We start from the raw sequence: 12762 nt of genomic DNA on the forward strand, positions 1-12762 counted from the left end.
TATTCCATCTGCAATAAAATAAATTCATCTCGTTACCTATAAATCCACTTCTTCTAAACGCATTTCTATATTTACAAAGTTTTGCACATTCAAAATAGTTATAGACAGAAAAAGGACAAAAATGTAAATCTTTAACGTTCATTTTGTTCTCCCTTTTCTTTCCTTTTTTTCTCTCTTTATGTTAAGTGAAGTTTATGATGTCGAGAAAACGAAAGTATATCCGGAAACTTACTTACTTTCACTATCACACGTGCACTAAAAATGTTTTTCCTTCTCCTTTTTTGTATTCATACAATAAAAATGTGAAAGAAACAAGTGTGCGTTGATAGTTTGTTTCCAATGAGTTTTATGATGGACAAACACTCTGTGTGTGGTTTTTCTACGAATTCTTCCGTTTCCCACACTTTTCGTTTCAATCCGTTCCTTGTGGTGGTGGTACATGACCCCTATATTGATTAACATAGTTAAATTTAACATTGTAGAGGAAGCAGTGATTCAATGGTAGGGCGTCTACCTTTGGTGCGTGAGATTCCTGGTTCAATCCCAACATGCACGAAATGGGTTTTGCAGTAAGCAAACACGATATGCGTGTGATTCTTCATTTAGCCAATCAATTCGTCAGTATTATCACCATCTTCCTTAGCTTCGAAGCATAATCATTTGAACAATTTTAAACAGTAGCCTAATGATAAACATGAAGTGTGGCTGCATTTTGAAGTCAATGCCTGTCAGAGTATCACCATCCATTTCACCGTTCAAGAAAACTATGGATCGGACACTAATATTCGTCATATTCTGCTACTGTTACTTTCACATGACCTGCTAGACGCCCCATACCCCTGAGGTCCCTAGTTCGAACTTAGAAAAAAGCCTTCAACTTGGTCTGGAGCCTGGACAAAGGTATCTGTGACCAAAATTTGATAACTCTCGGTCCTCTCGGCTGGTCTCCAGGCCATACCGACATAGAGATACACAGACAAAAATACAAACATACTCTTTATTTTATTTATATGTATTAAATAGATGAAGGGGCCCCATGGTTGTTCAGTGTCAGAGCCTTCAAATGTGATGCGTGAGTGTTCCACCTGTCACCAAGTGAATTTTGTGGTGGACAAACACTTTGTAGGTATTATTATTATTATTATTATTATTATTATTATTATTACTATTATTATTATTATTATTATTATTATTAAAGAGTACCTCTTCGGCTAGCTGTGGCTATGATTATAGCTTAATAAGATCTATCGTTGGTCATCTCAGCGACAACGAAACTAAGGATTTGGCACTAATATCGGTCAATATAGATTATTTTTACATGCCTGGATGACCACTCTATTATGACTCCGTACCTTAGCTCTTGGTGGGCTAAATTTGTAAGTAAACGAAAACTTGGGTTTCAGCATTGAGCTCACCGAACACAAAAGCTATGGATTTGACACCTAAATCGGTCATTTTAGATTATTTTTACATGTCTCGGTATCCCCACTCCGGTGTCCCTACCCAGGTCCGCAGCCGAATGTGCTGAACACGATCGGAGTTTCGTCTTGATCTCAGCAACCGCGAAATCTATGGAGTTGACACTAATATCAGTCATGTTGGATTATTTTTACGTGTCTCGATGACCCACTCTATTACGGGATGTTCCTTAGCTGATGGGGTTATATTTGAGTTAAACGTGAACTTGTGTGTTAAAATTGAGCTCAGCGACCTAGCAAACTATGGATTTGACACTAATATGGTCGTTTACATGTCTCGCTATCCCCAGAACGGTAACCCCAAGGGTCCGCAGCATAATGTGCTGAAAGCAATCAGAGTTTTTCCATTGATCTCAGCAAGAGCGAAAACTATGAATTCGACATTAATATCAGTAATTTTCTACTATAATTTCACCTGTACCGGTATAGTCAACCCCCCACTTCTGAGACCACCTCTAGTTCGAATTTTGAAAATAATTGCTTTATCATGGTTCGGAGTCTGGATCAAGGTACCCGTGATCAAACTTTGGCAAACCTCGGTTCACTCGTCTGGCCCCAGACTGCACACAGACAGACAAACACACACACTCTTTTTTTTATTTATATTAGATAGGTGAAGGAGACGTGTATGTTCAGTGTCACAGCATTCAGCTCTTCGTGAAGTCCTATCACCAAATGGATTTTGTGGTGGACAAACATTGTGTGCTTGGGCTTCCTCTCTCACTCTCTTTCTCTAGATTCTCTCTTTTCCTCCCACTTTTTGTACTCCATCATTTGACACTAATATCGGTCATTTTCTCCCATCGGTCGGTATCACCCATCCCCCTCCGGTGACACCCGGCCCGTAGCCGAATGGGGTGAATGAGACAGACAGACAAACAAACTTTATTTTCTTATTTCCCGTATTAGATAGGTGAAAGGAGCACGGTTGTTCAGTGCCAGAGCATTCTACTCTGCTGCCTGAGGTCCAGCTCTCACCAAATGGATTTCTAGGTGAACCCTGTACCATGAGACACCGTGCTACACATATAGTATAGAGTTTTATTTAAAAAAAAACATCGAAAGTTAAAAAATATTTCAGTTCAACGTTCCTCAATTATGTCACCGAGAAAAACTATGAACACCATGTTCCACATCGCAAACTTAATTCAACTTTAGGTGAGCGCACAACCACAGAGTAACCACGTCGCACGATTATGTCCCCAAGAGAAACTATGAACATGGTGTTCACCACATCAAATTTAATTCAATTTTGGTTCGTGTGGTCCCTGATTCGATCCCAGGAAAATTTTGAGGAAACGGAAGTAGTCGAGAAAACCTTTAAGCACGATGTTGTCAACCACAAACATAATTCAACTCTGATTGATGTCCCTAGTTTGATCCTAGCTCCCATCAAGTTTTTTTTTTGTGTGTGTGTGTGGTGGACAAATACTGTGTGCGTGGGCTTTCTCGCTTTTCCAGCACTTCGTTCTCACCGTCATCGTCTAATTTAATCTATACGGTATAACCGAGGCACGTGAAAACTAAAAGATTTAATTTAATTTCATTTTTTATGCGTGAGAAACTTGCCTCTCTATATGCGAAGTTGTCCCTTCAGCTAGCTGGAGACTTTGCCCCGACATCACAGAATAATCTTTAAGACAATTTTAAACACTAGTCTAATGATAAGGATAAAGCTGCATGCTGAGGGATGAAAAGAATATACTAGCCATACAGAAGAAGACGATACGATAAAGAAAGAAGCAGTAAGCTACTTTCCATTGAGAGAATAATTCAACGTTAGCATCTGTTAGGCGTACATCTTTCTATCCTCTGTCTTTATACACATCTTAGCGTTGCACTTATAAATGTAACATGAAAACAAACAGAAATCTTACAGACAACTAACTAATCTTGTATTGTATTCCTGGAACAACAACATGTGCGCATATATGTGTCTTCTCTTTAACGCTACAATTCCATGTTATTATGAAGTATTACCTTTCTTAAAAATTACCTTCCATCACGTTTGCTATTTCGCTTACCAGTTTCTTCATGTAGATTAATCTTAAGTACCCTTCACATCTCTCAGATTATGCTATCACTACACGTAATCCAAAGCTGTGTATGTGTGTGTGTGTGTGTGTACGTGGTTGTGATGTACTTCCTATCTTTCTCAGATTATTGTTATTATAAAGTATTCAGCCTTTAGGCAGGTCCTAGAGCTAAAGAGTTTTTTTTTTAATTTTTCCAATATTTTCTTCTGTTTTTCAAATCATTGATCAGTTCTTCTTCCTATCCCTTGCTTTCCTTCTATCTTTCCTTCTATGTCGGTGTCAGAAAGACAATTTCTTGGCACGAAGTGTGCAATCCATTTGGCCTTCCTACGGAGGATGTTGGATAAAAGTGTCCTCTTCTCTCCCATCCATTTTAAAATATATTCGTTTGTTGCTCTCTCTCTCTCCATTTTATCTTCTCCATCTTCCTCCAATACCACATTTCGAAGCACTCTAAATATTTCCTCTCTAACTTCCATAATGTCCAAGTCCCTGAACTATACAGTCCAATGCTCAAGATATAACACCTGATCAACTTCTTCCTAAGCCCAATATTGAACCTTTTAGTTAAGAGTGATCTTTTTTGTTGAATGCCTCTTTCGTACACCAATTATTGCCCTGATCTCTTTGGTGCAGTAAGCATCTCTTGTCAAAATTCTTCCCGAACACTTGAAATTATAAACATTTTCAAGTTTTCTTTGTTTTACTCTGACTTATAATGCTGCATTTCCTCTTGATATTCGCATGGTTTTCGACTTTTGGATGTTTATTTCTATTCCATGTAGTTTTCCGGTGTCTATTATTTCGCCAATAATCTCCTTTAGTCCTTCTTCGGTTCTAGCTATAAAAACCGTATCAACTGCATACCTGATCTTGTTAATAATCTGCCATCCAATCTTGAAATCTCCAATTCCCATTAATTCAGACTTCATTAATCATTCACTGTAAATGTTCAATAATTGTGGCGACATACAACATCCTTGTCTGACTCCTCTTCCGATCTCCACATTACTGGTTTCTCCTTCATTCAAGCGCAACTTCACTCGCTGTCGTATGTATAAGTTTCGAATGAGTCGTAAGTCACTCCACTCGACTCCAATTTCTTTACGAATTTTCGAAAGTTTCGTCGAATTGACCCGGTCGAAAGCTTGTGTTACTTTATTTTCCAATATACTGGGTCCTTTTGCTTCACGATTCATCTCTTCCTCTGCTTCGATCGTAATATCTTTGGGGCGATTCTTCTGATCATACAGATCTTTTGTGTATTCCTTCCAAATTCTGAGGATTCCTTGATGCTGAATGTCCACATGACCTTGTTGATCTTTGATTCCAGACGTCAGTATACTTTCGTTAGCTTTCCATCCTAATTCTTGTGCTTTCTGATACATTAGATCACATCTGCCGCGCGGTTGAAGTTCCATTATTTCTTCACATACCAGTTACATGTACTTTTCTTTGGTTTTGTCCGTCTCTCTTCTCAATTCATTATTCAGCCTTCTGTATTCACTGATGTCCGTGTTTTCGCTCTTCTACGCTCCTCTATCTTCTTAAGCATTGCTTCAGGTATCCTTGGTTTTCTCGGTGCTCTTTCCATCATGCCAATGTTATTGTGTAGTGTGTCTAGTATAATCTGTTTTAGCCAACTGTTTTCTACATTGCCGGCTATATCACCCATTGCACAGAATTTTTCTTCAATCTCTTCTTTCGCGTCGCTGTCGATATTTCTTAGTCGCTCTAAGTTTCATTTCCGATTTCTCCCCCCATTTTTCTTGATCTACTTTAACCAGGTTTGCACTTAAGTCACTAGGAGATTGTGGTCCGAATCAATGTCCACTCCTGGTAGTGTCTTCACGTCTCGTACATTATTCCTGAAACGTTGCTTCAAAAAATGTAGTATATTTCTTATTTCCTGGACTTTTCTACGTGTACAGCTTGGTTTGTCTAATCTTAAACCCCTTGTTCATCACCAGCAAACCATGTTACCTGCTGAAATCGATGAACATTTCACCCCATTCGTTTCTTCTACCTATTCCAGATGGTCCCACTGTCTTCTACTCCTTCTCCTTCTCCTACTACACTGTTGAAATCTCCCATTGCTATGGCGTTGATCTTACCTCTTCCTTCCTCATGGAAAATGTCACCAATCGGATCATACGTTACTTCTACTTCATTGTCATCATCAGTTGTTGGAATATACACTTTTAGAATCACAGTGTCTACTGGTTTAGCACTTAATTTCACAAACATTAATCGGTCTCTACAACATTCTTCTTTTATTACACTCCTTGCTACTTTGTTCTTCATTGCTATCGCAACACCATTCTCGGCCGTAACGATATCCGAATAGAACATTCCGTAATTTCCTGATACTGTCTCACTTTTTCCTGGCAATCTCGCTTCACTCAATCCCACTACGTCCATTTGTCCATTTCCATTTTACAATTCTTAAGTTTACCCCCACGTCGCAGAGTTCGTACGTAACAAGTACAAATGCTGAAATTTAAGTTATTGTTTTCTTCCCGGAGTAGTCCCCACCTTGAGGTATAAATGGGGGACTATTTTACTTCCGGATTTTTTTACCTCAGGAAGAACCGTCATGTTTATTTATTCTCCTCTTTCGTCCCTCCTGGGAAAAGATAATGTAGTAGTATTCCCATTTCCTTTCCACATCTCCATTCCATTTACCATCTTGTGGTTCATCCGCCTTTTAGAACAGATTTCCCTCCCAACAACAAGAAGGTTCCCTGACCTCTACCCGCTCTTCCGTCCTCTCAGAATGCAGTTGGTACTTGATAGAGGTTGACTCCTTATCCCTGGAGTCGGTTGGTCCCCACCTACATTAGCCGCAACAGACGTTGCCTGTTGTCTCCCGCGAGGAGTGTAGGTTGGGATTTTTTCTTCGTTTAGGATGAAACCCGAAAACTTTCCTCAAAGATCTCCAATACTTTTAGAAACCTTTCTCAGATTATACAAGCAAACCTTAATACACGTAACCTGAAATGTTGTATACGTAAAATTTTCATGCAGTGAGTAATGCTTGTTCACCTTCTTCCTCCTTAGTCGAAAGAACATATACTGCACAAACCCGTATCTTCAACCTTCATTATTCCTAATGTTTGTTCAATGTTGTTACAATAGTTATCTCGTACAATTGTATAAATTATTCCTTCTTCAAATCCAGCCAAGAAAGGCGACTTTTTCATGACCATACACCGTACGCGTATGGGGAATTCTTGGTTCGATCCCAGTTCACGTTAACCCTCACACGGCCAAGTGGGGTACCTAAGGTCTCCCAGATCATTATTTTTTGAATTCATTTTTCTTTTATTTTCTTAGAGCATTGCTTCTTTCGCTATGTTAATATTTTCAAAGTATGCATATGCTCATGTAATGGTTATTCCCACTAAGCTCCTGGTTTATTTGTTATAAGCGTTTTGGGACCTAAGGTCCCCCACTGTATACCTTCACGTCTAGTGATGGGTAAATTCTCGGGAATATATTTTTCGGGAATATTCCCTGGGAAGATTCCCGGGAAGATTCTCAAAATGGGAATTTATCCGGGAATTTATGTACAATTAATTAGAAAATTATATTCTATTAGTATATTATGGTTTCAAAGTTGAATTAATGTCTATATCACAGCATATTATTACTGTTGTCCACAGAGGATTCTTTAAAATGTATATTCTGAACTGTACTATGTTACTTTATTAGCACTTTATTATATTTCGAGTGTACCCATGAATGTATATTTATTTACAATATGTTCCATCAATTAAATATGTGTGAAAAAATTATATTGTAGGACCTAATAGTTTTAAACCACTAAACAGTTCATATATATATGTAAGTGGATTTGCTAAACTTGACTCTATTACTGATATTATAAACACATTAAATTTATAAATGTTATAAACCAATTAGATTGGGTAAATGCTAGAAGATACATGTCTCACCATGTTATCAACATTTACGCATACAGATTTATGTTCAAAAAATTTTCAAGATACTTACTTATCTTTATATTTTAGCACGTAACATTGCCATACATGGCCTTTCATTCTACCTATTTCTCGAAATTCCATACGTTAATTCACATGTAAAAAAAAGTCCGAGTACTTCTTCAGAAATTCGAGTCAAAGAGAGGAGACAGACCGATGTCTATTAGTAATGGTGTTTCAGGGTTTAGTAATAGTACTTCATCTCTATTTCTACATAATTCTAAATTACTTTACAAAATGGTTCCTTTTCATCATGTCTAAGTTAGTACTTTGCTAATTTTGGCTGTTCCTTAGCATTGGGGCCCAGCTTTTGCACCTACTTTTTTGCGATATTATATTCCGATGCGGTGTTTTTATGGTTTCATACGTTAAATTACGTTACCAACATTAAATTCAGACAGCATTGCAGAGCGAGCGTTAGTGAATGAAGGCGGGTTAGAGTCCCGCATGGCACGTTGTTTTCTATATTCGTTACCAACAATTCACTTTCTTTTCTCACATAAATCACTTCTACTTACCTCTCCGTTTTGTATAAATTCCCTACTGACCTTGAAAATTGTGTCTGATACTTTCTTGTCTACTTGAACATGACTATCAACTCATTTCTTCCATAAATCATCCTACTTTTTGCTAGTTTCGGTCCCCCAATACTAAACATTTACCGTTCTTTTTAGTGCAACTAGAAATGGAACTTAGAAAATCATATTATTAGTTATATAAAGTACAGCCAAAAAATTATTTAACCTCCAAATTCTTTTAAACTTAGAAGCAACTCATAATATATTAAAATAGTGTAATTAGTCATGTAGTTCTTATAATTTGGGAGATAAAGTAAAGAAATGGAAATAAATTCCTTCCAGGGATGCCTTTGAGATACGCAACACGCGTTACGCAAAAAAAGTTTTGGCCGGCACAAACACTGTCAGAAGTCAAAGATGGTTGAGTTTGAATTTCTGAGTCATTATGATTTTCTCTACATGACAGATCTCATAATCGTACCTCTTCGAGGAACTTCGTGAAGGCGCTAGTACCGCTAATAATCGAACTGTCATTTAACTACTGTTACGTTTTTGATTAAACTGCGCACTGCCAATTCGAATAGTGTTAGTGCTCTAATTCTAGGGTTGGGAAAGGGAAGAACACCTTTTAGATACGTGTGCATCTATTATGATGTCCTTCGGGGGGAAAAATATTTTCCCTACAGGTTTCGAGATCGACCTTTTCGCAAAAATAGCTCAAAACAATTGAAAATTCATTGTACCAATAAATCTTCAAAATACTGTTGAATATTTAGTACTAATCTTTGATGGAAGATATATTCTACAGGTCATGAAGTCGAACAATTAGTATGAATGAAAATCGCACCCTATACAAAAAAGTTGCCCTATGTAAATTATTTATTATCTGTATTACTATCGGCTATAATTTAGATATGCTGTGCCATGTACTGCAATCACAAATTACGCAGCAATAGTAAACTGTGTGTTTCAAAGTTCCAAACAGGATTATCATGGCACAAGATGATATTTATTATGTGAGTCGCGGCTTTCGGCATACAACTGAATATTTGAAAGAAAGAGGATTGACAGTTTTTTTTTTTTACCTACACTGAAAGGCAAACGCCGGCAATTGAATACGGCTGAGGCGAAGATTTTCCCGTTGTGTTACTAAGAATATGCTGGTTTTGGAGGTCGTTCATGCTGTTCTTGGACCAGACTTTTCTTCTACATCACCAACTAGACAAGTTGCAACCTCAAGTTGGATTATTATGCGGCATAACTTCTATTTTTACATAATACTTTTGGTAAACGTCTTAATTCTGACGATGGCCTCGACGAGGAAGTTCAACAAAAAGAATTACAGCACATCGCAGAGAGTGCGTTAGGATCAGAAGTACAAGAGTACGGTTGGAACATATTATGATTTGTCAATATAATTTTAAAAAGAAGAAAAAGAATTGAACTGATGTCAGGGAAATAGTCTGACTACAGCGCCGTAGTGGCAATATATGGAACTATAGTTATTCGAATTTCTACAAGTTATATGCTTCAATTGTGAAGCTGAAGTCAAACTATTAGCAAATAAAATTTGTAATATTCAGTTAATGAAAACTAAATTCAAAGTTTGGTATAAAATAATTACTTTAAAGCAATTGTTTGACGAATGTAAAAAACAGCTATTTGAAAATGTGCTAGGTGCCTTGTTATAAATCGTATTGGGTGAGGTTTAATACTTACATGTTTTTCTTAAAGTATGTGGTTTAACAGGTTGTTTAAATAAATGCACGCTGATTCCAGAATTCATTATTGAACTTGCATTCTAACAGAGCTTGCTTAACATTGATCAGTTAGAAGCTAAATGTATTCAATGCCAATCATAACTGAAGATGTATGTTTTATCCTTAATACATTTAAATAGAATTCTATGTGCAATTAGTTGTTTTCGAATCAGTTATAGTATTGTTATTCGTTGGAATTTTTGAAAAAGATTTATATTAAAATAGCATTATTTAAACATTTGGTTTCTTATTTCACATTATTAATAGCTCATACTAGTAGGAACATGTGCATTTGACAAGTTCAACTATTCCTAACTTGTCTTATAACCGAAAGAATATCTACTGTGGAGGGTCATATTTAATTCGTCCTCGGCCAGTGACTTGCGGCATTTGATTACCACACTTAAAGTACGTTACAGACAGATATACACACTCTTTCGCAAAAGTAACATCTGCGAACATCCTGGAATTCCTGAAATTGACAGAAAGAGACCTAAAAATTCTTTTTGTAAGTCCCTATCTGTTTTCTCTGGCAGTTTCCTACTCGGCTGAAACGATGAGCGAGAGCTCATTTCGTGACCAAGCAGTTAGTGTACGCGCCTTTGGCGTGATAGACGCGGCTTTGATTCCTGGCGGGAGCTCCGGATTCCACGTTAATCAATATGTTCGAGTCTCATATAGCTCCTTTGTTGAAAGGGATGTTAAATCAACTCGAGTCATGCAATGATAAATGAATATAACAGCATCAATCTCCGTTTCCTGAAAAATAATACCCACACCATTAAACTCGAGGTTCAACCTCAACCTATTAGTAAAAAGAGATACACGTGTTATATTGATTTTGTTCCAAAATATTCGGCACTAAAGCCGTGTTAGTGTGATTCCGCACACGCGAATCGAACAGTGTGATGTTCATACGTCGCTGCAAACATTTGTTACCTTTCACATGTTCGATGCTTTGCTAAGATTTTAAGTGAATTGTGTATTGCGGTCTTGTCATTCCAGTAATAAATGCACATAGTGATGAAGATTGAAGATTCCACTCACCATGTCCTTCATTTTCCTTGTATTTTTCTCTAATACAGGAAAAGCATTGCTAAAACATTTTAGATATTTTTGTATTATCATCAGATTTTGCACTTTAATACTTTGTACATTATATGTAGGGGTAATTAAAAACCTAGTGTTCCGCAAATCGCGACTTAAAATTTAGTATCCTACTAAGGCAAGTTATAAATCAATGACACTAGTGCTCTCAAGCTGTTTCTAGAAGAGGTAGGATTGTAAGAGTTGTACTCCCACGTAGAAGCATTCATGACGAGTCACAAATTCACACTCAACCATGTTTAACTTTTGAAAGTGTTCGTGCGGGCCAAAACATATATGGCGCAGAGTGCATGTCTTAATGCGTGTCGGACTTTGGTTTTCTGTATTTCAAACCAAGTTGCATCCCGAATATCAAACCATGGTCAAAATATATTATAGATGTGTTGGTGATGTTTCTATGATGGAAAATCGAATGTGGTCCTTAAGAAAAAATATTTGAATTTGAATGTTTTCGAAGCGTTTTTCGCAAGAAATCTGAAGCACAAAATACATCGTTATTTGTTTTCCGTAAGAAACTTCAAGCAAAGTATGTTTATATTTTGTTGCGCACTCGTAACTTAACTCATTTCTGATACATAAACAATTTTTGACGTTCCAATTTCAAGAATAACTTCGAAAATCGAATGAATTTGAAGCTGGTTTTCTAGCCAAAGTTGTCTTTGAATATGAGGTAGCTTTTGTATAAATATCACAGCAATCCGTGTAAGGGCACTTTTCACCGTCTTATCCGGCTATTCTCTTTATGATGGTGTTTTCATCAAGGAGAATTACTTAGGGGTCAAACGGTGGGTGATTAGAGCTACTGAAAGGGACACGAGAAAACATTTAACATGTTAGTTGAAGGATTGGACGCTCCAAGTTTAAATATTATAATTACTGACGACGTCTTCCCAGACAAATACAGTAAAAATTGACTGCTGGAGAGGGTATATCAGGTTCGCACATTTAGGATAAAAACAAAACACGTTAATCACATTTTATATTTTATCTACCCAAAGGAGAGGACAAAGCACAGACAGGATACTGAACGATATTGTTCTGGAGTAAAACTTGACGTGCGATGTGAATTTGGCAGAAGAAGCATAATTAGAACAAAATTATTCCTCTGTAAGTATGTATGGCGTAGGAGGCATCGTATAATCAAAAAAGTTTATGAAGATTTTCTTTGTGTAACTGAATATTTCCGCACACTATAATATCGCCTGTGACAATGGCTAGACAGACTAAATCATAATAATGGAAGCTATCTAGCTAATTATCATATATTTCTAAGAGAATTTTACCAGGAATCTCAACTTCTCTGCTGCTTTTGTATATACTTAAATGCAAAACTAAGTTTGGCACAAAGACTGAAGAACGCTATCCAGGTTACAAACACGCCAATGTAGAAATAATTATTACATTGTCAGTTCTAACCTTGAGTAAACTATGTGGATGGAAGCTGCGAAAATAAAGTTTTAAATATATATATATATATATATATATATATATATATATATATATATTACAAGAAAGTTTCATGTTATGATCTTGTTGAAAATAATTTGATCATCGTATGTGGCCAAGGAAATGTAAACGTGTTCGTCTCATTGTCTGATGCAAGACTAGGTAAGGTCTGAGATCCAGGTTCGAGAAAATAGTGGGAGGTAATTCGAGCTAGAGGAAACACTCGCTTTACAAGTATAAAGAAAAGAAAGAATTGTGTCCCCTTTAAAAAGTAATTTTACCCATTTTTTCCTCTAACAAATAATTACAGTAAAATTGTGTTTTGGAAAGCACATACTTCCAAGAATCTATATTAGTTTGGTATTGCAATTTGAAATATTTTACAAAAGAACAACGTTATCACAATATGCAATAAA

General features: G+C 36.7%; 1 protein-coding gene across 1 annotated transcript; it reads right to left on the bottom strand.

Annotated features, from left to right (window-relative positions):
- Positions 1-5536: 5536 nt before the first annotated feature.
- LOC145681885 (protein CFDP2-like) lies at positions 5537-5935 on the bottom strand. The gene has a single exon (XM_081753488.1). The coding sequence runs from the start codon at positions 5933-5935 to the stop codon at positions 5537-5539; it is 399 nt and encodes a 132-aa protein (XP_081609614.1).
- Between the last annotated feature and the right edge of the window lie 6827 nt (positions 5936-12762).

This window comes from Thermobia domestica, chromosome 3, assembly GCF_964235325.1.
Source record: "Thermobia domestica chromosome 3, izTheDome1.hap1.1, whole genome shotgun sequence".
Taxonomy (NCBI): Eukaryota; Metazoa; Arthropoda; class Insecta; order Zygentoma; family Lepismatidae; genus Thermobia; species Thermobia domestica.

Bases quoted from the DNA above. Each gene is read 5' to 3' on its own strand.
- LOC145681885 (XM_081753488.1), bottom strand. From the start codon at position 5,935: ATGGACGTAGTGGGATTGAGTGAAGCGAGATTGCCAGGAAAAAGTGAG.